Raw genomic sequence first — 27,040 nt, forward strand, 5'->3', positions numbered from 1 at the left:
TGCCCCAGGCTCCCCCCGGGAACACAGGGCAGCACACGAGGCCACGCCGAGGTGACAAGGGACAACACGAGGTGTGAGAGCCCCTGTGCCAGGAGGGCTGTGCAGGCTGTCTAACAACAACAATTACCACTGTTTCAAACAAAGCAACCAGATAAATCGTTCCCCAGCTTTGGGGGTTTGTGCAAGGCTCGTTAAACCCTGCTCAGGTCCCTCCACAGAGTACCTGGTTCCCACAGTGCAACGGGAAGCAGCAGGGATGGCACTGGAGAGCCCTTTCCCCATGAAAATCAGCCAAGATTTCCCTTTGCTACCTCAGGAAGTGAAAGGACGAACCTGAAAGGGTGAATAACCGTCAGGAACCATTGGAAGCCGGGTGTAGTGACTGGGGCGGGGGGAGCGCGGGTTCCTCCCGGGTGTGCCCGCTGTCTGAGGGGGAGCCCTGGGACAGCGAGGGTTCTGCCGTGCGGCACACCCGGCTGGCTCAGCCTCTGCCGCTGCCCACGGGGGACCCCTGAGAGACCCCCAGGACCCCTCAGGGCCGCCCCAGCCCCCCGGGCGGTCCCGGCTCCCTCAGCCCCGCTCCGGGCGGGGCGGGCCCTGCGGCGTTCCCGGCATCCGCCAGGGGGCGCCCGCGCCCCGCCCGGCCCCGGCGCGTGCGCACGGCGGGGCGCGCGCGGGCCCGACCCGCCGCCCCGAGCGAGGTGAGAGGAGGCGGCCCCGGCGCGGCCCGCCAGGGGCGAGGGGGCGAGCGGGGAGCCGGGGCCGGGGCGGTGCGCGGGGGAGCGCGGAGGGCGGCGTGCGGGCGGCCGGTGGGACGGCGAGGGGGGAGCGAGCGCGGCGCCGGGAGCGCGGGAGCCTCGCGGGCCGCGCCGGGGCCGGGAGGGGGCGGGGCCACACAGGGGGCGGGGCCACACAGGGACGGGGGGCGCCCCCTGGCGGGGAGGGAGGGAAGGGGCGGCCGGGGCTGGAGGGGGGGTCGGGATGTGGGAAATGGGATATGAGGAGTGGGGATGTGGGATATGGGATTATGGGGATGTGGGAATTGGGGAGTGAGATATGGGAGTATGGGGAATGGGATATGGGGGGAGTAGGGATATGGAGAGTGGGGAATGGGGAGTGGGATATGGGGGAATTGGGAGTGGCACATGTGGGAGAGTGATATGAGGAGTGGGGATTGGGATATGGGGAAGTGGGCACTGAAATATGGGGATTAGGGAGTGGGATATGGGAGAATGGGGAGTGGGATCTGGGGAGTGGGGTATGGGTGAGTGGGGACTGAGGACCAGGGTTTGTGGCAGTGGGATATGACAAGGGAGAAAAGTCTGGAAAGAAACAGAATTTCACTAAGGAGAAGCCCAAGCCAGTCACTGTGAGACATGTCAGAGATCCCACACGGAGAGCAGCACATTCCCTGGTGATGGAATGAGTGTAGGACCTCCCTGTGCAGGAGCTGGTGGATCAGGCTGTCCATGGAAGCTGCCACTGTCAGCACTGAAATGGTGTTGGCAGGAGCAGGGCAGTGTTTGCACTGCTGTGCCCGTGCCATCCCTGACCTGCTCCTTCTCTTCCCAGTGCTTCTGGGAAGTGCAGAACACTTCCTTGCACTCCATCTGCTCATAGCCATGCTCAGCACATCCATTCCCACAGGAGCCCTCAGTTTGGGACTGTATCCCCATCACTCCACATCTCCTTACACCCCATCCCATCTCCCCATGTTTGATTCCTCCTCACACCCAGAGAACAGACCCTCAGCCCTGGGAATGGTGTCTGGAGGCTGTGACAGCCCTTTTGCTTTCTGTTCAGGACCTTCTGGGAGGATCACACCTGGGGGGCTGCAGAAGAGAATTCCCTTTGGACACCCTGGTTGGCACAAGGCTCCCACTCCCTGGGTGTTTGGGCAAGGACAGGTTTTACTCCGAGGAGCAGGACCAGCACCCAGGGCAGCAATGGAGCGCCTGGCCTCCTTCAGCAGTAAGTGCCAGTAGATAATTAACCTCCCACAGAGAAGCAGGCACAAGGATTTCTCAGAGCTGTGGGATTTTGTGGTCACCATCCCTGGAAGTGTTCAAAAAACATGTGTGGATGTGGCACCTGGGGACGTGGTTTAGTGGTGAAGACGGCAGTGCTGGGTTAGTGGTTGGACTCAACTCAGAGGGCTTTACCAACCTAAACAATCCTGTGATTCCATGACATTTGGAAAGGGTTTGCCATTGTTTTAAGAAATCAGCAGCCATGGGGGAGGGAGACAGAAACCAGCAGGATTTGGTCCACAGAATCACTTCTTTGTCCAAATTCTCAAGAGCACGAGGACTCAAATGATTCAGTGGGAATTTGGGTCTTTTTTCTGCCTACTTCTTATAGTTGAGCTGGTTCAAACCCATTTTCTTGGAAAAGAATCATAGAATCGTGGAATCCTGGAATGGTTTGGTTTGGATGGGACCTTAAAGACCATCCAGTCCCACCCCCTGCCATGGGCAGGGACACCTTCCACTATCCCAGGTTGCTTCAAGCCCCATCCAGCCTGGCCTTGGACACTTCCAGGGATCCAGGGGCAGCCACAGCTTCTCCAGGCAACCTGTGCCAGGGCCTCCCCATCCTCACAGGGGAGAATTCCTTCACAATATCAAATCTAACCCTGCCCTCTGTACGTTTGAAGCCATTATAACCTGACAGTCTGTTTATTTTGACCACTTTGCCATGAACAAAATATGAAAAACTCACAGGGCAGTTTCATTCCTTGTCGAGAACCTGAGCAGAGCCTGAGGTTTGGATGGGTTGCAACAATCCTGTTGATGCCTTTGCAGCCTCAGCAATGTGCTCTGTGAGTCCAGCTCGAGGCACGTGGATGGGGAGTGCAGCTGCTGTGCAGAATTCTCTGCAAATAAGGTCTGGGCTCTGGTCTTTGATGCAGAAGATGAGCACAGGATCAAACCAGGCAGCTGGTGCAGCCTTGCTGAGCTGTACCAGGAGGCTGCTGCAGAGGAGATTTTTCCTTTGGGCCCGTTGCACAAGTTTGGGTTTAGCCCTCAGTGTTTCAGGTCTAGCAGAGATGCAGTGCCAACATCTCTGCTGCAACTCGTGCTGAACAAGGAATATTTAACATGTTTGCAGAAGCTGCAGTAGGGAAGAGATGACACACTGAAAATCCATAGAATTCACTGAGCTGGGAGGGGCACACAACTCCTGGGGCTGGGCACAAGTGAATTTAGGTGGTGCCAAACCAGTGCCTGGCTTGTGTTACATGAGATTTTCCTTTGGTTTCCCAGATGACCCCTTTGACAAGCCCCCGTGCCGAGGCTGCTCCTCGTACCTCTCGGAGCCCTACGTGAAGTGTGCTGAGTGTGGGCCCCCTCCCTTCCTCCTGTGCCTGCAGGTGAGTGCCAGCAGCAGAGCAGAGGCACTAAATTCCTCTGAGAAAGCCATCAAAGGCCTGGCTGGTGCCAGGCTGTCCATAAGCACATCAATAACCGATCTCTCTAAACCTGTACCAACACACTTATTTGCTCAGGGACAGGGAAACAGCAAAGGGGATGTGCAGGATGAGGAAGTGAGGCAGGAGCAGGTGAAGGAGGTCTTTGTGCAGCAGCCAAAGACATGCAGTCAGCCTGGCTGGAACCCAGCCTGCTGCTGCACGTCTGGAGGAGGATCATTTCTGTCATTTTTTTATGGCATGGAAAAGAAAATCCATCCAGAAACACCCTTCCCCTGTCCACACACATTTTTTTCCCCCTCCCAAACGGAAAAGGAAAACCTGCAATATTAACATTAATTGTTTGTGACCAGATGCAGTTCTTTCAAAGTAATATGTGTGATCTGATAACCACAGAAAGTACTGCTGGTTTAGTTATTAAATGAATAAGTTTGTGTTATTATTATTAAAAATGGGCAGTAACTTCTAAAAAAGAGCTGAGTCTTGTGCTCAGGTATGTACAAAATACACAAAACCCTATTTTGTATATTGGGTGTATTTTTGCTCATTTACCTGTACTTAAAAAAACCCCCAGATACTTAGCTGTTAAAAATAGCTGCAAACCATGATGGTGCTTTTAATCAGAGAACCAAGATTAAAGGGAAACTGTGTTTTCAATACTTACTAAATGCTCTGGGTTTTTTTTCCTGAAACAATCAACTTTAAAATATAACACTAAATTTTTTTTCAGCTGCCTGACTTTGCCATAAATACTTATCAAAAAAATTTGGGATTCACAGGAGTTATGTCTGAGGGCAAAAGACAGGCAAGATACAAAGATTAACACAATTTTAACCCAGATCTTTCTGCTATTTGATGGGGTTTCTAACATTACATCAGAAAACTTGAATATATCAGGTGGGAAGTTTTGGATACCCAGTGGTCAGAGAATAAAAGGGAGAAAGGGACCAGTGAAAATGTTTTCAGGGCAGAAGAGCGAGCCCAACATAATGGTGATCTTTTGTTTTGCAGTGTTTCACCCGAGGATTTGAATACAAGAAACATCAAAGTGATCACACCTACGAGATAATGGTAAATATTCCTTTTGGATAACACCTATTCAGTCCTGAGCTTTCACAACTTCCCAGGAGTGAGACACTGGCTTATTAATATTACACTGAAAGATTAAGTGATGCAATTCTTTGATTCAAAGGTTTAGAACAATTAAAAAAAAATCTTCCTTGATTGCAAATTAAAATCCACCTGGAACATAATGGGGTAGTGGAGTCATTTAAAGCTGCATTTTTTATTGTGCCTGGAGAGCACAGTGCACCTCACTAGACTTCCAGTTCTTTAGCCATGTAAATCAACCTCTGTTGCCCTATCCTTGTTTTTTCTTCCCCCAGATTAATAGTTTTTAAAGTCTTCAGTAATTTTTGCTGTGTTTCATTACACAACATCATTGAATTACAGCTGGGAGGTGCAACATGTGCCAGGGTTTGCTGTGGTTGATGTCCCAGCGCCCTAAATAATTCAACAGTTGTTCCATCAGGTTTCACGGGACACAGTGAAAGTTTAAAACTACCAGAATTATCTGCTGTGCTGCCCTGTGGTTTAGAGCTTCTTTGCTCTTCCTGAGGTGGGTTAGAACAGAGGGTCACAGCAGTTTGATCTGCCTTTCTCTTCTCCAGACATCCGATTTCCCTGTCTTGGATCCCAACTGGACAGCTCAGGAGGAAATGTCTCTCCTCGAGGCTGTGATGGACTGTGGATTTGGGAACTGGTGAGAATTCAGTGGTTCAGCCAATTTCAGTGAATAATGGGCAGTTTTTCCTTTCATTTCCCTGGATCTCACTGTTGAACACACCAGTGCACATTGAAAGTTCAATGGTTTATTGGGGTGAGACACTAATTTAGCAGCTAAAGTGGAAGACCTGTTCCAGATCCTGTTTTCATGAGTTGTTTGCCTTCTCCTTCATGAAAAAATAGCTGTATTAAAAGCACAGAACCCCAGCATTCACTGAACCAGAACTGAGAGTTCCTAGGTGCATGTTGCTGCCAGAATTAAGACTGAGAACTGGTTGCAATGTGCTGTCGAGTACACTTTGGTCTGCTTAGCAATACAAATAATCTTCATTTTTTCCTCAAACATTTGGCCTTTTTCAGCCTTTACCAAATAAAGGAAAAACTGACTTTTCATGCTGGAACCTCTTGCATCCAGTTTTGAGTTTAACAGACAGTAAAATGATTGCTGCTGGTAGATTAATTTTTTTTAAAGTCCTCAACTTACACAGCCACTTTATCAAGACCGAATACTTCACATTTCTAGTCAACCACTTTTCCAGGAAAATTTTGTGAAGATTCCTAGGATGTGTTTTGTATGACCATTTTGGTGTTTAAAAAAAATAGAATCATAGAGATATGGAATGGTTTGAGTTTGGAAGGGACCTTAAAGCCCATCCAGTTCCACCCCCTGCCATGGGCAGGGACACCTCCCACTAGCCCAGGTGGCTCCAAGCCCTGTCCAACCTGGCCTTGGACACTTGCAGGGATGGGGCAGCCACAGCTTCTCTGGGAAACCTGTGCCAGGGCCTCCCCACCCTCACAGGGAAGGATTTCTTCCTAAAAAACCTGTTTAACATGAAAGGGGAAACAAGTATCCACTTAAAAACACAGGAGAAACTTAGGAAGTAGAATGCAGTTCCAGACTTAGAATTTGCCCTTACCTGGAGTTAGATAAATGTGTGAAAAGCCCTCAAATAACAAGAGTAAATTTCCAAACCTGTCAAGGATTTGGTCCATCCCATCAGCCAGGGAGTTTCTCGTGCAGAGAGAGTGGTTTGCATTGTTTGTGGCCGCCCAAAACGTGCTCCCTTTTACACTGTGTCAAATCTGAGTATTGGCTCAGTGTTGGTACTGAAAACGTGAATTCATCATCACAGGGCAGTTCTCTACACACAACACGATCGCTCTCTTGCCCAAAAACATCTTTTCCCACTAGGGGAATTAAAAGAAACTGGACATTTCCATGTCCTTCACGTGAAGCCTCCCCCTCTCCCCGCTCCAGGCAGGACGTAGCCAACCAGATGTGCACCAAATCCAAGGAGGAGTGTGAGAAGCACTACATGAAACACTTCATCAACAACCCCCTGTTTGCATCCACCCTGCTGAACCTGAAGCAGGCAGAGGAGGTGCAGCACCAGGAAACAGCCATTCCCTTCCACCGTGAGTATCCCTGCCTTTAAACATTTCCTCTGGTGGTGGGTATGTTATTATGTACACACCGTGTCCCAGGCCTAACTGCTGATGTGATTCCTCACAAAACCACCCCTTTCAACTCTGCTGATTTCACACCTCTCTCTTTAAAACTGCCTGTTAAAAAGTCTGAGCTAAATCTCAGAGCAATGTAACGAATTCTCAGTTTTCCTTGCATTTCACATCTTTAGCGTTCCCCCAGTCTGGCAGCTGCTCCTCTCTGAAGCTCCCCAGCAGCTCTGGGTGAGATGGTTGCTGGGTGTCTGGAGGTTTAAATTTCCCAGTAAAGTGGTTAGAGCTAAACAGTAGGAACTGGGCAATTTTGGTTCTGTCCCTGGCTGTTATTGATTTTTTTATGTGACCTGGGCCAAGACAAACTCTCTGTGCCTCAGCTTGTTTTATCTGTAGCATGGGACATATAATGCTCAGCTCCTGCACAAGTGTATTGTGAGCCTCAGACTATTATTGTCTGTAAAACACTGAGCTCCTCAGCTGGGAAGTGCTGTAAACATTGGGAGTTCTTCTGGCTTTAATTGCAGCTCTGTCAATGGCCCCCAGAAGAAGGCAAATTTAACACTCCTGTTGCTATTAACTGAAAGAACCTGCACGCTGAGCCCCAGGGATCTGCAGAGGTTTATGGGGGGATGCTCAGCTCTAAAATGCAAAGTTTACGTTTTATTACCTATTTATTACCTTGAATTTGTGTTTGACTTTTGGGAGTACTACAAAGATGTCAGATTACTGCATTTTTCTCTGGATGGACTCAGTCTTTTTCCGACTATAACTCTAAACAAAAGCCCCATCAGGGTATTTTTCTTCAACTAATTATTCCCACTTTTCCTGCAAAATAAACACTTATTTACAGATCTTTAAAAAAAAAAAGACCCCAAGCCCTACACAACAACAAACCTTTGTTTTTTCCAGCTGCTGATGATCCCCCACGGCCAACTTTTGATTCCTTGCTCTCCAGGGACATGGCTGGGTACATGCCAGCCAGAGCTGACTTTGTTGAGGTAAGGCTGACTCTTCTCCCATTATTTTAAATTTGCTGCTGAGTGCAAGCTCAGCACACACACACCTGTTTGCCCCCTGCCTGTGGGTCTTTACTCTTCATTTTAAAACATCAGGAGAGAGGACAGGACTGAGTGATGCTCTGAGTCTTGTGGTTTAGTTTAAGGTTATCCCGCGAGGAGGTTTTAAGGTTATCCTGGACTCTGATCCTTATGGGTCCCTTCCAACTTGAGATATCCTGCAATTCTGTGATTAAACCTGGGGATTAATGAAGGATTTAATGACAGAGGTGGCGCTGGTGGCCTGCAAAGCTGGGAGCAGTCAGTGAGGCTGTAGGACATGCTGCTGCCACCAGATGTCCAGCCAGGAATGCCCTTGCTTAAGCAGAGTGGATGCTGAGAATTAGATGCTCAGCCAAAGGGATCAGCTCCAGCACTGTCATCTGCCTTAGGGAAGCACACAAGACCCTGCTCCAGACATGCCTTGTAAAACCTGCCCTCTTTTCAGTGCTTTTAGCTGTGGGCCCAAGGCCCCAGTTCCTGCTCCTGTCCATGAAGGAATGATTTCAGCCATACAGGAGCTTGGTTTTGTACATCTGAGCAGAATCAGCACCAAAGTGATTGGTGAAACACAGGACCATCCCAGGAACCCCACCCTGTGCCTGCAAAATGCTCTCAGGCACAGGGTGGGATTGTTGGGATTGTCCTGTGGAGGGTCAGGAGTTGGACTTGATGATCCCTGTGGGGCCCTTCCAGCTCAGGATATTCTGGGCTTGTATGATTCTGCTTTCCATCCCAGTGGGTGGGTTCCCATCACATGGGGGTCATGGTTAATTCTCCTTACCCTGTCCCAACCCCCTGCTCCAGTTCCAGCCAGGGGGGTGCTGTCACACATTGCCCAGGGAAAGCTCCCCTGGGATGTTTCTTGCTCAGGGATGGAACTTTGAACCGCTGTGTTTGAGGAAATATCTCTTGTTTTCAGTCCTTCTGCTTGTACTGAAACTTGAGACCAATATTTTAGTGCTGGTGGGTGACAATGTATTAATCACCTCTGAACAGGAGTTTGACAACTATGCCGAATGGGATTTGAGAGATATTGATTTTGTAGAAGATGATTCAGACATTTTGCATGGTAAGTCCCATATTTTTGTACCCTGTCTGAAAACAACGTTTCAGAGTGTCTACACAGCTTTTCATTGAGTCTCTTTCACTACACACTTTAAAAGTGTGTACATACATTTTTACTGTGTGGGTTTTTTAATTATTTTTTTTTTAAATTTATGTTTTTATAATGTGTTTTTTAAAATCTCACTGAGATTTAAACACCGGCGTTTCTACGGTCCTCACTTTCAAATCTCTTTTAAAAGCTCTTAACCAACTGATGTACAAATGGTATTTAGGTACAGAATAATGCACCTCACAGCTGAAATACAGCCAGTTGTAAAGTACAATAGTTAGTATAATGGTTTAGTAAATATCTAAATATCTGTGATCTCAGGGTAGGTATTAATGCAGGCAGCAAGGAGGTGTGTAGTTTAAGACCATGTGAAACACATTTAAGCTGCTGTACTCTTGAAGCTGTGTGATTTTTCATGTGTTAAGCATGCCCTGAGTTAGAGCAGCATTAGCTGTGTGTGACAACTCCCTTTTTATTCTGAAGATGATGGTGTGAGTCCAGTTACTGCTCTGAGTTTCTGTGAATGTAGCTGCCTTAATAATAGGAAATAACAGGAGTTATTAAAGTGACATTTTAATCCACAGGGAAGAAAAGATCCCACTTTTCCCCACGTTTATAAGTACATGCAGTGTTTAAAAGTCCTATGTTTATGCCTCAGAATTCTCCCATCTGTGTCAGGCAGTTCTAAGCTAAAGCCTTTGCATCCCTTGGAGACAGACAAATCCTGTTACGTACAGACAGTCTTGCCAAAGTTAAAAAAATCAGTTGGAAATGCAGCAGTGTATGCAGGAGCTTTAAAGAATGCAAACTCCCTTGGCTCAGGGAAGGTTATGAGAATCATATGTCAGTCCCTGCTCCCTTTTAACATTTATTGAAAGGGGGACTGGCCTGGGGCCATGTCAGGCATTCATCATGCCAGCTCTCTACTGTTTCTTTTTATTGCTATTGAAAGATACATTTTCTTGCTTCCGTGTCCTATTCTAGGTCCTGGTAAACTGAAAAAGCAGAATTATCTTCTAGTTCTGTTCATTAATGGGTAGATTAATGTTCACTAAAGGAGGTTTTCCAGCACTGCCTTCCATTCCCCCACCCCTCCTTCCTCCCATGCACAGTTCAGCCATTTAAGGTCTCTCTTGCTGTTCTCCTGGTTAAGTTGTCACTGAGTGCAAGAGTCAGATTCCTCATCCCTTCAGCAGATCCCAGAGCTGCACAGGGACAAACCCTGGGGTCTGTCCCACTCAGTGTCCCCACAGGGCACAGGGAGGAGAATGTCAGAGCAGTCAGTACAGGCAGATCCTTTCCCTGGCATATCTTCCACATAAATTGTAGGGTCCTGGAATGGTTTGAGCTGGAAGGGACCTTAAAGCTCACCTCATCCCACCCCCTGCCATGGACAGGGACACTTTCCACTAGCCCAGGTTGCTCCAAGCCCTGTCCAACCTGGCCTTGGACAATTGCAGGGATGGGGCAGCCACAGCTTCTCTGGGCAACCTGTGCCAGGGCCTCACCACCCTCACAGGGAAAGATTTCTTCCATATATTGAACCTAAATTTCCCCTTTTTCAGTTTGAACCCATTCCCCCTTGTCTTATCACTGCAGTCCCTCTCCAGCTCCCCTGTAGCCCCTTCAGATCCTGGAAGGGGCTCTGAGGTCTCCACAACCCTCTCTTCTCCAGGCTGAACAGCCCCAGCTCTCCCAGCCTGTCTCACAGGGGAGGTGCTCCAGCCCCTTCAGCAACTTTTTTGCCCCCTCTGCATTTCCTGCAGGGATAAGTTCAGAGACTCCTTGAGCCCCAGGTTGTGTTCAGACCCTTCTGACCACGGGTTTGTCCTCCTGGAGCTCAGCTAAGTACTGCTAGAACTGTGTCTGCCTGTGCTCCTGCCCCCCTCCATCCTGCAGCAGGGACTTCCACAATCGAATTAGGAGTTGGGAATTTAATTATGTGTTGTGTGAAAAAATACTTCCCTCTGTCTGTCCAATCTTTTGCCTGATAATTTCATTGGGTGTTCTCCAGCCCATCCTTCAGTTGTCTTCAGTGTTCAGCAAGGGAGGTCAGGCAGTTGCTCTGGGAAAACTGTTTGGCAGAGGGTGTGGAGTGTGACCAACTACATTTTGGATCTCTCTGCTCTCGGGAACTCTGCATCTGCCTTCCCACAGCTGTCCCAGGTCTGCCCACGTGAGAGAGAAAGCCTCTGAAAAATGGAGTCCCAGGGTCTAGCCAGCTGTTTTTCTTTCACATGAGGCATCTCGGGGAGAAAAAGAATCCTTTTTGCAAAAAATCTGGAATGAGATCTTTCCCTTCTCCAGAGTTACCAAAAAAAAGGGAAGGAGCCACATCCTCCCCTGCCCTGCAGTTTTAAAGATCTCAGCTGCTGACTTTGCTTGAGAATATTTTGCAACCTAATTGTGGGATTTCACAGAGCAGAAAATGGCTCAACATGTGGCTCTGAAGGCAGGGATGGCTTAAGAAGCCTTTGTACTCTGTAGCTGACAGGCAGAGATGGTTGAGAGGCAACCTGGATGTAAAGGTAAAGATGTAAAACAGGGGTTTAACACATTTTACAGCCCAGGGAAACCCACATGGGACCTCACAGCAGAGATTAAGGATCAGGCTGTGAGAAAATCCTCTGTTTGTTTTCCTGCCATGCATTAAACTTCACTGGGTTCAAGATTAATTTTTGAAAACTACTTTTATATTCTGTTTTCTGAAAGTTCCTCAAGCTAGACCCTGAGAACACACCAGTGTAGTTCCTTTGGTGTCTCTTTCCTTTGGTTCACAAGTCACAGATCAGTTCTGCAGTGTTGAGGCTGCACATCACACAGGAATATTTGATGCTTCCATTGGAGTGGAATTCCCCCTCGTTCTCTTTCTCCCACATTGCTTTTCTTAACATTTTTTAAAAATTATTTTTTTAGAAGTTCTAGATCTGAGCTGCTTGATCTCTGTTTTCTGATGTATTATATCTTTTATATGAGATACATACATAATTTTATATATATCATATATTTTCTCTGTTATATTTCCCTCTGTCACACTAAGCAAGTTCTTGGTATTCCCACAAGAAAATGCAATTTAATACAAGGTGAAAAGACTCCCAGGCAGCTTTTATGAGGAACACAGAATCTGTACCTGCTGCCTCACCAGCTCCTCCCACCTCACAGGAGGTCACAGGCATCCTTTGGTCACTTATTGATACTGGTGAGATGGTAGAAAATGTATGAAATCTCTCATATTTCAATTAAATTCTGGAATTGTTCTCTTTTATTCAGTGCTGGCACTACAGTAAGGGAATGCAAATATATATTGCAGTTACACAAAAACATAATGGACAGATCAAAAGCACCAACCAGTTACAACCCTAATTCAGCCCACAGTGCTTGAATATTTCATGAACTACAAGTTTTCATCAGGCTGAATTAGAACGTTGGTAATTTATCTTTTTCCCAGCTTTCCCCCCCCCTTCTCATGTAAATGATTTTCACTTCCAACACTGCAAAGTAATTGCTGAAACCACAAGTTTAGAAGTGAAGTGGAAATAGGCTGCAAGTGGCAGGGAAGTTTGATTTGAAGCTGCAAGGCCCTCAGTGTCCTCCTAGACAGAACATGATGTTTATTCCTTTGTGGAGGTTCCTGACACGCTCCAAAGGCAGATAACTGTTTGCCATGGGTCCTGCTTTCCTCCAGGGAGGGTGAATTTGGACTGTAGCCATTAAAATTTGTCCCAACCCTGGCACACACTGGTCACGCAGCCTGTTTACTGGGATTAGTTTGCATTCTTCCCATTATTTGGGCCTCCCATGCCAAGCAGGTTCCCTCGCACCAGACAAAGGTCTCACTCATTAGCGCTCAGCAAAGTTTTTTGCAGACCAAACGAGGCCCAAGAGGAATGAAAAGCAAAGAAAAAACTGTTTTGGACACACTTCTGGAGAAACCAAAATATTTTGGGTTGTTTTTTCTTTTGGAGTGGAGAAAGGAGCCTTGAATTTCTGCCTATCACCGGGTCCTTCAGAGCTGCACCAAGAGCCTTATCAGTGCCCAGAATGGACACTGGGAACGCCGTGTCAGCTTGGATTATCTCACATCACCAGGACAAACAGCTGCCTCCCTGCTAGGATCCATGGGGAAAAGCACAGGCAAATCATTCTCATTCCTGCAGCATCTCCTCTCTCATTTCCATGCAGTGTGTAACAGTGTAGTAGTCGGAGTTATTCATGCATTCCAGATTTGGTAATCGCCTGGTCCTGTGTGAATATGTCTATTAAAAACAAAAGCCCCTCCAAAAGGCCATGTGGCAGCAAATACTAATTTTTCTGTGAGCAGGAGCTCCATTTTTTCCCTTCATTTGCTCCTTCCCCTCCCCAGCTGATCATCATTTCTTTAGAATATTGTGCACTCAGGTGAAAGCACCAAAACGATGGTTAGAGGTGCATAATTACTTGTGATATTTATAGAGGTTCTCCAGTGCAGTTTCTGCATGTACTTATTAAGCTCTGCCCACACAAACCCCACGAAATAACAAGCTGGCTGAGCTTGCAGAGGGCCTAAAAACTACAAAAATATTTTCTATAAGTTGGCACCAATTCCAGCCCTTCCTAATGGATTTCATTCATGTTTAACTTGCTGCGTTCCCAATTTCTCGTCCCCACATTTGAGCAGGAAGGAGAATTTGCTCTCTCTGCTCGTTCTTAAATTGGGAAACTCAAATACCTCGTTATGAAAATACACAGTGATGCTTGGAAATGCAAGAAATTTGCAAAAATAAGTAGGAGTATTGCACCACCCCTCCCATCTCATATGGAACCTTTTGCTCTGAGATTAGCATCAAATAATTTGTGTAAACTGAAGATTTTTTTTGCTTGGGATCAGCAAGTGTGGCTCCTGAGTGAGTCCCCTCAGCCTTTGAGCTTCAGCTGTCCCTGTTTGTATGAAATTTGATTTCCCAGAGGGATGCACAGATGAATTTCCCAGAGGCTGGGGGCTTCCTGGTGTTTGCACATAAATACATACTTAAAACAGGCACATAACCACACTTCTTAATTGCATTATTAATTATTTATCCGAGAGTGCAATCAATAAACAGCCACTATCAGTTTTGCTCTTTTTGTGTAACTACAGAGAGAAATGGATTCTGAGTTCTGCCCCCCTTGGGCCACCCCTGTTCCCACAGCACTGGGATGAAAAGGGACGTGCTCTTCCCCTTTTTCCAAGGGCTGGTTGTTGTCTCACAGCCTCTAAACCACTGTCAGGGCTTAAAGTCTCTTCCTTCCAAGAACGTTTGGAAATGATTAATGTAAAGGAAAGAAAAGCCACCACGAAATCAGCCAAAATGACCCAGAATTTGTGTGTTATTTAACAGAACGAGGAGGGGGGGAGGTGATAGGTGTCTCTTTATCTTGTCTTTCAAGAATTTCCCAAAAAAAAAGAAGTTTATTAACCAGATGGTTACAGGAAAAAGGAGCTGCAGGATCTGTGAGTGGATCAGCCAGCCTGCAGACAGGTTTGATTTTGGAAAGGACATGATTTCTAATGAGCATGGCTTTTTCCTGGGCTTCTTCACATTGTCCTGAACTGTTCTTTGTTCTCCTGGCAGACAGATAAGTTTGGAAGTTAACAAGCTGGAATCTTCTGGATGTTTTTAAGAACCGTAGCAAAGGCCACTTTGAATCTTCACAGTTCAGATCTGGGTCTGTTTTTCAGAGTTCCTTTGCCTGAAGATGATACTTCAGATCCTTAAATCTGATAAATTTGCTTTTCAGAGGAAATACTTAACAATTGCATGTGTGAAGGAACAAATAAGTGCTGATAGTGAAACAGCCCAAGAAGGAAAAGAGTTCTCAGGATCTACCCAGGTTCATGTTTACATTGTGTTTACAGTGATGAATTTGGAAGGAGTAAGCAAAAAGAAGCTTACACAGGTAGCACATACTGCAGGTTAGTGTCTGGTGAGCTGATGCCCCTGTAAAATTGCCACAGGACTTTTAAAACAGTAAAGCAGTGACCATTTCAGCCTACCCTGAACATAAGGGCTTGAAAATCAGCCTCACACAGTGATCACTTATGAATTCTTTAATCTTTTTATTTTGCAGCCCTGAAGATTGCAGTTGTAGATATCTATCATTCCAGGTTAAAGGAAAGGCAGAGAAGGAAAAAGTGAGTTTTCAAGCAATAACTGTGTTCCTTTGCTTCATTAATACATCCTGGTCCCCAGTGTTCCAACACACCTTATGAGGTCACATTTGCAGAGTGGAAACTGAAACGGAATTTGGAAAACCCATCACAGATCCAGGGCTGGAACCAGACAGAGAGAGGCAAATCTCTGTTCTTTCCCTCCCTGTGCAATGCTGATGGATTGCACATCATTAATTTCCTACTTCAGGGGGGAAAAAAAGGCTGCCAGGCTGTGACTAATTGCTGGACCCCCACTTTCTCCACAGAAATATTTGCATCATTATTTTTAATTCCTAGTGGTCCCTAAGTTAGTGTTCCACACTGAAGATAACTCAACTGCTGACGTGAGGCTGAATAATTTATTCAGTTCATTGGACAGCGTTCTAGAATGAGTCAGTCTATTAATTGAATTAAATTTTATTATAACTTTCACATACTTTGTTCAATATTTAAAATCATATCTTGCTAGATTAGTCCCTGCTGGAAGAATTAGTGATTTGGAGTAAGGCTGCTCCAGTCCTTCTCCTCACAGAACAGCACAGTTCTGCTGAGTGACAGGGAAGAGTGGATATGGATTGACCTGCTTCTCTGTAATTCAGAAATAAAAACTATTTAGGTGGTGTAATTTCCACGATGATCAATCATGTCATACTAAAGGAAAGTGCCACAGGGCTCAGTTACATCACTCAGTGTCAGGTTTTGTGAAGTTTCTAAAGCAGGGTGGGACAAAAATCCGAAAAATGACAGAAAAGTGCTGATGTCACCCTCAGAAAGGTGCCTCTGCACGGGACAGGAAGATTTTTGTCCATACTAAAGGAAATGTAATGGATTTTATAGAGCAAGTCCCAACCTGACCCTGACAGCCCAACTGCTGAAACTGGGGACAGATGTATTTCTCGTGCACCTGCCTTTCCCTCTGCTCCTTTCCCTGATCCTGTCAGGAGCACTTTGAACTCAGAGTTACCCCAATCATTTGGCTCTTTTTAAAAATCCAAGCTGTCATGGAAAAATTCCTTCCTCCCACTGCCAGTGGTGGGATTTACAGTCCAGCTCTCCCCTTGCTCTAGCAAAGGGACATTTGTCTCTCTCTGAAGCTGGAAATCATGTTCGTGAGAGACTCTTTACCTCTGATTTTGGAAGGATAAGTTATAAGGTGTTGTGGATGTGAAATCTGTGCCTAAAGAAGCCATTCCCAGCCCTTAAAGAGATTGCAGCTCCCTTTGTGCTCAGGGCTAATGCACACCACTATCCAAAATGTGCCCTGATTAAAGCCACACTGCCTCATGTTTCCATTCCAGCCAGCTCAAGGGGTATGGAAATCTCATTCATGTTTAATTTTAGACCCCTCTGATGGTCTAAATCAAAGTTTCTTCTGAAGCCTTTGTGTTTGTGAGGCAATGCAGGAGTTAATGGCTCTTATTAATACCATTTTGCTCTCATTTACAGAATTATAAGAGATCATGGCCTGATCAACCTCAGAAAATTTCAGAGTGAGTATCAGGTGTACCTGCTTCAGTCCAAAGTGGCAAAACTTCACACATTCAGCATTTCCAGGTCACCAGTGTGGTTTATTCATGCTGGACTGTATTCAGATGGTCCAAATTCCAGCATATTTCCTGCCCCAACTGTTTCCAGCCGCCTGGCTCTAACTACTCCCAGCTCAGTGTTTTAGTTATTGCCTCAAAATTGCTCTTCAGAAGCATTTCAGGCTCTGCTGAGTAGGGAGAAGGGGGAGGAAGGTGAAATCCAGGCCCTTTGAATGCATCTCACTATTGTAAGAAATGACCAGACAGCATTTAAATATCATTGTTTGTGCTTTTAGGATTTTAAGGGCTGTGTTGTGACTTTACTGCTTTTTACTCAGCAGTTTGTAGTCGTGACACAAAAACGCCCAAGAACGCGGAGCTTCGGCCGGTTCAGAGGCTGGGAGTCACTTCACGTTCCACAGACGTGTTTTCTCTCCACAGCAGGAGTGATGACCCTTTTTTGTCCCTTTCTGGTGTCCCTTTTTCCCTCCCCTCCCTGTAGTTTTGGAGAGGCGGTACCCGAAGGAGGTTCAGGACCTTTACGAGACCATGCGACGCTTCGCTCGCATCCTGGGCCCGGTGGAGCACGACAAGTTCATCGAGAGCCACGCACGTGAGTGTGGGGAGGGCTCCTCAGCAGGCACACCCAGGGCTGGCCATCACCTCATCCCCTAAATATATCCCACTCCTGGAGGGCAGCTGGTTGTTTTTCTCCTCCTCCCCCCTCTGACTACCTCAGAAAAACAAATACGTTTGTGGTTTGATTACATTAAATGAGCAGCAAGTGGGCTTTTTTTTCCACTAAACTGTGTCCCAGTTCTTTGTTTGAGTTCTTGGTTGACTGAACATTCTGGTCATGTGTTAGAGGTGATATTTTTTTTTAATCAAAAGACCACTGTTTGTTTACTGGGACTCTGTATCACGGGAAGAACAAAATCCCTATATTATGTCCATATGGAGGGATTGGGAGCTGGCAGCAAATAGTGAATTCTTTGAAAGATACAGGTTAAACTATTCTGTGTCACATAATTACATAGTGCAGTGGTCATTATGTCCCTTACCTTAGGGGAGAGGCATTGTTCCATCCCTGAATCATCTCATGGCCTGCATTTAGGCAAATTCCAGAAGGAGTCACCACATCCTGCTTCATTCTGTGACTTAAACTGGGAAAATTGTTGCTCATTAGGAGGAACAAAGCATTTACAAAGTTGTGACTGTGTTTTCAGGACACCCTGTGTGAAATACCAAAAGCATGAACCTGCAAAATCACGAGTCCCATATGGGAGTGCTGCTCCTGCAACCTGGTTTTGTTGTTGTGGTGACAACAAATCCTCAGGTGAACTTGACAGCCAGGTACAGGCACTACACAGATCTCCTGAGCAGCAGGAGGAAACAAATTCACAAGGAAACTTGCTCCCTGTAAAACTGAGCAGGAGGGCAGCTGATAAAATATCTCTGAGCAAAAGAAATATCTCTGAGCAAAAGAAACTTTTACTGATTTAATCCAACTGACTGCAAAAAAACTGTTGTCTGAAAGGAAAAATTTTGGAGGGTCCAGTTATGAAAATCATAGTTCTAAGAGAATATTAGATACATAAGGAGCCTGGCTGGAGGAGTGTTTCAAACTTACTGAAGTGCCTTCCAGAAATCCCACATTATTATTGTTTGCCTTGTCCAGGGTATGGCAAAGTGACTGTCAGTGCATGAAGAGAAAATAACTTTTCTGAGCACACACAGATGTTAGAAACCAACTTAAATCTGTGACCAGGGAGAGCTGGGACACAGTGGGTTTGAGATCCTGTGGAGGGAGGTTAACCCTGGCTGTGGTTTGTGTGCTCATAGCTGACCTGGTCAGCTTAGGCAGGTAAGAAATAGCCACCTCCCCAATCCACCCCACTGACCCACTTCTGTTCTTTGGGTTCCCCTCCTGCTTCCTCGTGGGGTCAAACAGTGGAGTTTGAGCTGCGAAGGGAAATAAAGAGACTCCAGGAATACAGAGCAGCAGGAATCACCAATTTCTGCAGTAAGTACCTGATGCATTATTCAGCCCATTCCCATCCATCACGGAGGGGAAGGATGATTTTACAACATTCAGGATGTGTTGAATAAAAAGACACTTTTTTATGAAAGGCATTTGCCTGGCTCTGTGACTGAACAAGGCTTCAGGAATGATGCACAGCCCAGCTGGGCTGTTTTAAAGCTGGTTTGAGCCATCAGCTGGGAGATCCCACTGTCAGGCACAGCTCTGCTCTAGTCACCACTCTGCAAAAGATGCAGAGAAAAATATCTGTGCCATGGCACAGTGGTCTCAGGGCTTTTTCTCTGGACACTTTCACTGCCTGTCAGCACATGTGATATCTGGAGAGAAGCCTAAGACCTCCACTTAAATGAAATGGCCTAGAATTGGACCATGGAAGCCTTTCTTTGTTTGTTTTTGGCCTGAAATTAATGGGGGAAGGGTGCAGGGTGGAATCTAATCCCCAAGCAGTTGTCATGAGCTCTGGCCCATGACAGAGTCTGGGCCAGAGCTACAGGGCTCCCCACTTATTCCCTAAAGCAGGAAGCAGCAGTGTGAGCACTGTGCCCGAGGCAGGTGCTGAGGAGGGGGGTGTGTTTGCCACAGGTGCCAGGACCTACGACCACCTGAAGAAGAGCCGGGACGAGGAGCGGCTGAAGCGCACGATGCTCTCGGAGGTGCTGCAGTACATCCAGGACAGCAGCGCCTGCCAGCAGTGGCTCAGCCGCCAGGCAGACATGTGAGCACTGCCACGGGGTCCCCAAGAACCTGCCCCATCCCTGGGAGTGTCCCAAGCCAGGCTGGACAGGGCTTGGAGCAACCTGGTCTGGTGGAAGGTGTCCCTGCCCGGGGCAGGGGGTGGGACGGGACGAGCTTCAAGGCCCCTTCCAACCCAAACTATCCTGGGGTTCTATGATTTAGTTAACATCAAACACATTTTCCTGTGTGATAATAACAAATTAATTCCCAATTTACTGCAGCAGGAACAAGCTGCAAAATTCAGAAGTGGGTCGTTAGTTGAGTGCAGGCGAGGAAGGGACTAAGGGCTCAAAACCCTCAGTTTTCTCTAGTTTATATTTCAGGCACTGAACTGCTGTTCATAAAGTCATGGAGGGAGATGAGGTCTTTATGGATATTAATGAGGGCACAGATGACACTTGGAATATTTCAAATGATTTTAGATGTAGCAGCATTATTAATGTGTCGTCACCCTGCATGAGCACTTTGATTTAAGGAGCAAGCTGCAACGTTAAAGGAAGTGCATCCTGTGTGCAGGAGATGGTTTGGAATTTCCCCAGTCAGTCTCCACTGAATTTGTTATTGTGTCCTCCTCCACATTTATTTTTTGGTGTTTTTTTTAACAAGTTTCAGACATGGTCTTCGGTGTAGGAGCACTAAATATTTAGAAGTCCTGTTGATTTCAGATCAGGACTTGGGCTATGCATGTTGAATGGTATCATTATTAAAAGTTGGGGAAGAAGTACTTTCAAGGCCAATATATGCAGCCATTCTTAAAAAAAACATGAAGGCAATTTGAAATTTTCCTTTCTTTCCAGTGATTCCGGCCTGACTCCCACGGTACCAGTTCCTTCAACTACAGGTAGGTGTTAGATGATGTCTGATAAAAACCCATAATATCTTTCTGACAGCCTTTTTCTGACTCTTTCTCAAGTGCTGAAGTGTCAGTCTCAAGCCTCATGGTTAAGCACTGCTCAAGTCAACGTTACATCAATCTGCAGCTCATTCCACTTGCATATCCTGTAGGACTTTTCTCTGAATTTCTGGATTTTTCTGACTACAGGTCAAAACCCATCCTAAAGCTACATTAGCAAGGCAGGAAGCAAAAGAAACTTCACATTCTTTAAGCACAAATTCTGGGTTTTTTCCCACTGTGAAGACCCCAACTTCTTTCAGTGCCCAGTAAGGACAGGTTGAGGGACCAGTCAAGGTCCTCATGAACATACAAGCTCCCACCCCATTTGTTGAGGTCTCAGGGTGATATGCAGTGAATGAGACTGGGATAAAGTTTCACCATAGGGTTGTTAAATGTTGCCAGGGAAAACTGGCTTTAGCTCTGTCCCTACGTCCAGTTTCTATGTGGATGCTGTGAAACCACTTGAATCAAACTTCTCAGAGGTGGACACTGAGTCTGTGTGTTCTTCCTCATTTCTGCCAGGAGCCTTGGAAATTCGGGTCAGGATACCGAGCAGTGAGTCAGTGTGCTGTGCACCGTGTTTTAAACATTTTGGTGACGGCTAAAATCTGGTATTTTAGACAGAAAATAGCTTGTGTATCTCAGGGCATCAGAGTCCATGAAGTGAGGACAGTCTCTGCCAGCTGAAGGTCTGGAATGAGGAATGAACTTCCTTTTTTGTCAAGTACCCAGTGTCCCATGAAGGGGAAGAGCCCGGGAGCACATGGGCTGTGCTGCCTGTGGAGCTCTGATGGCACACAGTGTTTACAAGCAGCATCACATGTTGAACAGAACCCAAACAAAATACCATATAGCTGCTAATTAAGCGAACATCCTGCCTAGGGAACGGCGGGATGCTGCGGAAGAGCTGCCACGTGGCTCTAATTAAAGGCTGCATCACACTGAATATACAAGAGGGCAAATTAATGCCTCACTTCTAGATTTGGTGCTCTTAACTTTGCAGCCTTAATGGGTTGTCTTTAATGTAGTTTGTGTGTGTGTGGTATTTTCTGGGTTTATAAAAGAGTAAAACCAAATTCTGCTGCGTCTCATCACAGCACACTCGTTCCAGGCCTTGGGAAGAGGGAGCAGTGCTGGGAAGTAACTTCCTCTACACCTCCCACAGACTCACACTCCAGCTTCTCTAGTCCTTCAGTTCCCCTGATCACTCCCCACACGCAGCCAGATCCCGTCTGTTCCTGCAGATGCCCAGGAGACAGAGAGACTCCCCAGTGCCAGAGGCAGGCCCTGGACAGGGCAGGGTCTGGAGCAGCCACTAGCACAGGGAAAACAGAGCTGCCCATTTCCCAGGGTCTCATCACTTTGCCAGATTTGGGAAAGTCATCCTGGGATAGAGACCTATCTGTAACAGTGCTAAATATGCAACCCATAGCACAGGGGCAAGAGACTTTTAAAAATGTGAATAAATAACCCAAATTTTGTCCTGAGCTCTGGAAGTTAAGAAAAAATGCTATTATGCAAAAGAAGTCAAACCTGCAAGTAGACAGCCCTTGTGGAAGCTTAAGCTGTGCCAGTTACAGCCCAGCAAAATTATAAACAATAGTGAAAGTGAGAAACAGCAGATGACCTTGTGATAAATATTTCTTTCAGGACTGTTTATCGTAACAGACAAAAATAAACCTCCAAACTGCGTTTGCTTTACAGTACCTGCATTGTATTTAAAGGCATTTAAAGAAAACTCTGCCTCACGAAGTTGTCAGCAATGCCAGAGAAATTGGCTGTGTAATCACACCAATAAATAATCTCAGCATCCTTACAAGGCCCTGGTTTCAGGGCTGAGCTCGGTCCCGCACACCCTGGCACACCCTCCCTGAGCTGGTGGAGTTGGGTTAGTCAGGAGGCTCAGCCCAGCTGAGCCACGCTCGGGGCCAGTCTGACAAAAGCTGCTGTCTTGCAGTTCCTCCCAAAATCCAACAGCACAAGAGTCTCATGCAGCATTCACAGAGCTGAACTATGTCCATTGCGACATCAAACCTTTTATCAATCAGCACAGCTTTATGCTAAGCCCTAAATAACCCTGTCTGTAAACACTTGGATCACTCTGGGTTAACGTCAGGCATTGAATTCCCTCCATAACACACCTCAGGAACAGCCAGGACCAAACTGCTCCCAGTTGTTGAGTGTTTCCTCTCTCACCCCCGCAGGCAGACGGAGCGCCCCACCTCTGAACCTCACAGGGCTGCCAGGGACAGAGAAACTCAACGAGAAGGAGAAGGAGGTGAGGAAAGATGGAAAGATCATCTCTACAAAACTGTACCTTCCCAGCCCAGGGCTGCTCACACCATGTCTGGGGGGCTGTGAATGTCACCTCAGCCACAGGCCCAGATTGCTCTTCCTGCTCACAAAAATCATTCAGGTTTTCCAGTTGGCTTCTTAATTTCCTGTACCACACCTCCAGCAGAGCTGCAGCAAACTGGCTGATTTAGCAAAGAAAGGTGCAGAGCACCAGGGTGTTTTTAGGTGCTGTTATAACATCCAGTGTGACACCCTCCCTTCCTGCATCGTGAGGCTGAGCAGAAGGGTCATTTTTTTCCTAATGAACACTGGTTATCAAACTGGCAGAGGATTTCCTCGAGGGCTTCACTGGACAGGTCACTGAACCTGAATATTGTGGGATCACAGAACATCCTGAGCTGGAAGGGACCCACAACCATTATCGAGTCCAACTCCTGGCCCTGCACAGGACACCCCAAAAACAGCAAATCTCCTTCTTTTACAGATACCTCAGAGCCAAACCTCAATCAGCTGCAGTGGGGTTTCACTAATGTGAACCATGGAGGTGATAACAGTGTTCTTCTCGTGGTTTTTCCATATTTCTGCTTTACAGTGCATCTGTCAGGGTTTTTATATGCACATGTGGAAGGGCATGGGATCGGGCTGTCTGTAAGCCCTGAGTTGTTATCTCAGCCTTGTACTGCAGCTCACAGCCCCTTATAGGGCCCCTGCATTCACCTGAAGCACAGGTGAGATCACCAGAGCTGACAGAAACGGGGCTGCAGCCCCCAGGACAGGTGAACATGCAGCAAGGGGCCTGCTGTGCATTTATGACTCAGTTTTTCAGCCCAGTATAGCCCTGTCCTCTAATTCAGTGGAAAACTATTGAAATAAAAGATTATTATTTTTTATTAGAAGTCCTAATCTGTCCTTAGATTGCCCAGGGCAGATTGAAGTGCACATGAGGCACAGCTGTATTCCAGCCTCTCCCTCCATGTGCGTGTGCCCTTGGCTGGAGCTGGCAGCACTGGGAGAATCAGCTCCCAGCTCCACGTGGAACGGGCATTTCTGGCTCTCTTCGGCACAGAAACAATGGTGACAGGACATTAGTGTGGGGGGGAGTCTGATTGCCTCGTCAGCTGAGACAGAAAGTCTGAGGTCCCGGGAATTCTGCAATTTCCTATCAGGGAGGGATGAGCATGAAGCATTTCCTCACTAAGGAGAGGAGACAGGCAGGATCCCTGGTGGGAGCCACGCCGCGCTCCTGGAAGGCAGCTGGTGCTTGGGAACTAAACAGGAGCTGTGCAGCCAAACAGCTCAGGGGCTGTGGAAAGCAGTTCCTTACCAAACTTCCACACATGGAATGCCCTCCCTGCACAGCTTCCATCCCAGGCTTCCGGAGGGGCCGGCGGAGCTGCTTGTGTGGAAGGTATTAAAGCCCGACTCTGCAGGGGATTAGCAGCCAGATGCCCTCCCTGGCTCCCGGCCAGCGGGCCCAATTGCTGCTTGCAAGTCTGGCATCTGCTTCCCGGGGTTTGGAAGGAGCAACGCCCACACAGAACACACTCAGAGCTGTGCTCCTGCCAGCCCAGGGCTTGCTTTCATCCTCCTCCTTTATTTTTCAGTCAGGAATGTTTTTTGAATGCAGCAGCCAGCAAGCTCCTCCCCTCCCTACCTGTGGATCCAGGCAGCTCCTCCTGCCATTCCCGTGTGCCTCCCCCGTGCAAAAAACACCACGTTGAAAGTGTTTGCAGAAAAATATTCCCCGTGTTCCTCCCCCAGCAGGGATCTGGGAATGGAGGAGCATGACAAGTGCTGGTGTTTATTAACTTCACCTTTTGTCTTGCAGCTCTGTCAGATGGTGAGGTTGGTCCCTGGAGCCTATTTGGAATATAAAGCTGCTTTAGTGAACGAGTGCAACAAACAGGGGGGCCTGAGACTGGCGCAGGCTCGAGCCCTCATCAAGATCGATGTGAACAAAACCAGGAAAATCTATGACTTCCTGATCAGAGAAGGATACATCACAAAGGCCTGAGGACAGGCAGCTTTGGCTGGAGCAGGCAGATGTGGAGAAGCTTTGAAGTCACTTTGACAGCGCTGAAAGATTTTACCAGTGTTGAATGAAGGACATTTCCTTTTGTTTGAAACCTTTCGGGGCTTTTTTTTTTTTTTTTTTTTTGGTAAAAACAAGTAGGGAGCTTTGTTAAATTGTATGAATGCTGACATTTCTTTGTCTGGGTTCGTTTTGACTCTGCTGTTGTCAGAATTCCTCTGCCTCGGAGCGCTGGAAAGGATCACATGCCATATAAGCTAATCTTAAACGTGGATGGGCATTGATTCCTCACACCTCTGTGACTGCAGAGCATCACGGTACCTTTATGCTGACAGTGGCACAGAATAAGGCCAGAATAAGTCCCACTTCGTGCAGTACAGGTATAGAAATGCAGTCCCCTCCCTCCCTGTGCTCCTTCCTAAATCAGTGGCAGCTTTCAAAGGTGACAGCACGTGCCCCAGCTATAAAAATAGAGCTTGCAGAGGTCCGGCCTTTTTAACTTAATTGTGATAAAGGATGGGAAAGGACATCGCAGGGAGTCTCCTCAACAGTTGTTACTTTTATGTGGTATTAGCACATATCCCAGCAGGAGGGCACTGCACAACCCAATGAGCTTCAGCTCCTCGCCTCTTATTTGGGATTGTCAAATTATATATAATCCCCCGGTTTCAGTCTTCGGCTTGTTGGGAAGGCTGGAAATTACAGCCACTGCAGCCTTTGGGAACAGGAATAAAAAGACACTCAGAACTCAACGTTCTCCCACAGAAATTAAGGAGTGAAGAGCACAAAGCTCCTGTTGTGGGGTTTTACTCCCTCAGCCTAGTCAGCAGCTTGCCCACTGACCAACAAGCAGTGAGGAGGAGCAACAAGTTACTGAACACACAACCCCCCCCGTCACATCAGCTGATCCCTGTACAGCTTCAGTACAGAACATTTGGATTTGGCAATAATTGGATGATGAAGATGGTTCTTTGCAGATGCAGCTCGGCGTGGCTTATTGCACAGTAAATTGTTTGTCAGACTGCTTCCTGCTAAGGTGTAATGCTGGAATAATGTCCCATAGAAAACCTGACAAACTAAAGCAAGTGGCGTGTTGGCTCTCAAGTTTGGGATCTCGTGGAAAAGCCGAAGTGAGCCACAACTACACCGATACCTGTTTAAGGTGTTTGGGTTTGGGTGGTTTTGTCCCCGAGAGTAATTATCCTGTGGACCTGAGGTGCCAGTGAATGTGAAGTATTTTGGTTTGTAATAAAATCAAAATGACTTGAAACAATCTTACATCCACGTCCCTGGACTCCGAGTGAGACTGTAAAGGTCACGCAGCTGCCTGGATCTGTATCCATCAGCTTCTCACCAGGAGAAGGGAGATAAACGCACAACAGCAGCTGTGGGGATGGGACGGCTGCACTTCCTAGAAAATAATGCTATTTAAAGAAAAGCAGCAGTAATAAACTACATGTTGAAGATTAAAGTCTGTAGAAATTGAGACTCTATAACTGGGAATGCTGAGGGAATGACGGTGAGCTGTAATGCCTTGGGAATGTGTTTCCCACTTTTAACATTAAACAGCCAAACTGCTTTTCCTTTGCCCGGCCTCCTGTGCCGTGAGTTGCACCAAAAAGCCGTAGAGGAGCCAAAAACTCCAGGACCTGCTGGGACCATCCCAGGATCAGCCACATCCTCACCCACTCAGTGACATCCCTGTGCCCCAAAGGGACCCGAACAGGCCTGTGAGTGTGACCTGCTGCCAGCCCTCACCACGGCCATGGCCCCACAACCGTGTGGCCCCACACACCCCACCGAAGCACAGCCACCAGAGACACCCCAACAGCAGGATTTGGGGTACGGATCTGCTTGTCACATTGGCTGGGGCCATTTCCCAACACTCCGGGAAGGTGTTTTCTTGGGAGAAAAGCTGCCCTGAGCTCCCGGCTGCCTCTCCGGCCCCTCCTTTAAATCCCAGCTCCTCTCCTCACAAAATGTCTCCGTCACCGCGTTCCAGACCCGGCTCCCCGAGCTCGCTGTCGCCTCGGTGTCACTCAGAGAGGCTTGGAAGGGGGATGTATCTTTATCTGGGAGGCGCCGTGCGCAGCTCTGGCACTGTGTAAGTAATTAACACTGATGAAAAGTTGGGGTTGCCATGGATATGCTGCTCCAGTTACAATGCGCGTCTCTCCCCCTGCCCAACCCTGCAGCCCCCCGGGGGATCAGAGCCCCGTTCACTGCCAGGCCGGGGGGTGTTTTTGACTGGGGGGACTCTTAAGGGCGAGGCAGCCAGCTGGGATGTTGGGGAGGATGGTGGCTACTCCAGTTGCTCCAGCCCTTGACACTGTCCAGCTCCTCTGGATACTGGCTTGGGAAGCAGCACCTGGGGTTTCCATGCTGCCCTGCCTCACCCCAACACAGGCTCCCTGGACAGCTGCTGCCACTGAAAAGAAACACAAGAAAAAGCTCTTTTTGAATACCTCAAGCTGACCATTCATGCCTTTACTGTAA

At 47.3% G+C, this 27,040-nt stretch overlaps 1 protein-coding gene across 2 annotated transcripts; it reads left to right on the plus strand.

Moving 5' to 3' along the window:
• The first annotated feature begins 654 nt into the window (after positions 1–654).
• On the plus strand, positions 655–26,126 carry TADA2A (transcriptional adaptor 2A). Of its 2 annotated transcripts, none has more exons than XM_017821573.1 (16): positions 655–701; positions 1,804–1,971; positions 3,267–3,373; positions 4,442–4,501; positions 5,101–5,192; positions 6,477–6,634; positions 7,589–7,677; positions 8,734–8,806; positions 14,939–15,002; positions 16,467–16,510; positions 17,049–17,159; positions 18,498–18,569; positions 19,170–19,302; positions 20,120–20,163; positions 22,422–22,495; positions 24,341–26,126. In XM_017821573.1, the coding sequence occupies exons 2-16, from the start codon at positions 1,947–1,949 to the stop codon at positions 24,524–24,526; spliced, it is 1,332 nt and encodes a 443-aa protein (XP_017677062.1). In that variant the 5' UTR covers positions 655–701; positions 1,804–1,946; the 3' UTR covers positions 24,527–26,126. The 2 variants fall into 2 exon arrangements, with proteins under 2 accessions (XP_017677062.1, XP_017677063.1); XM_017821574.1 differs by lacking the exon at positions 655–701 and adding an exon at positions 1,295–1,369.
• The last annotated feature ends 914 nt before the right edge of the window (positions 26,127–27,040 follow it).

The sequence above is a fragment of the Lepidothrix coronata genome, unplaced genomic scaffold, assembly GCF_001604755.1.
Source record: "Lepidothrix coronata isolate B3197 unplaced genomic scaffold, Lepidothrix_coronata-1.0 Scaffold91, whole genome shotgun sequence".
NCBI lineage: Eukaryota > Metazoa > Chordata > Aves > Passeriformes > Pipridae > Lepidothrix > Lepidothrix coronata.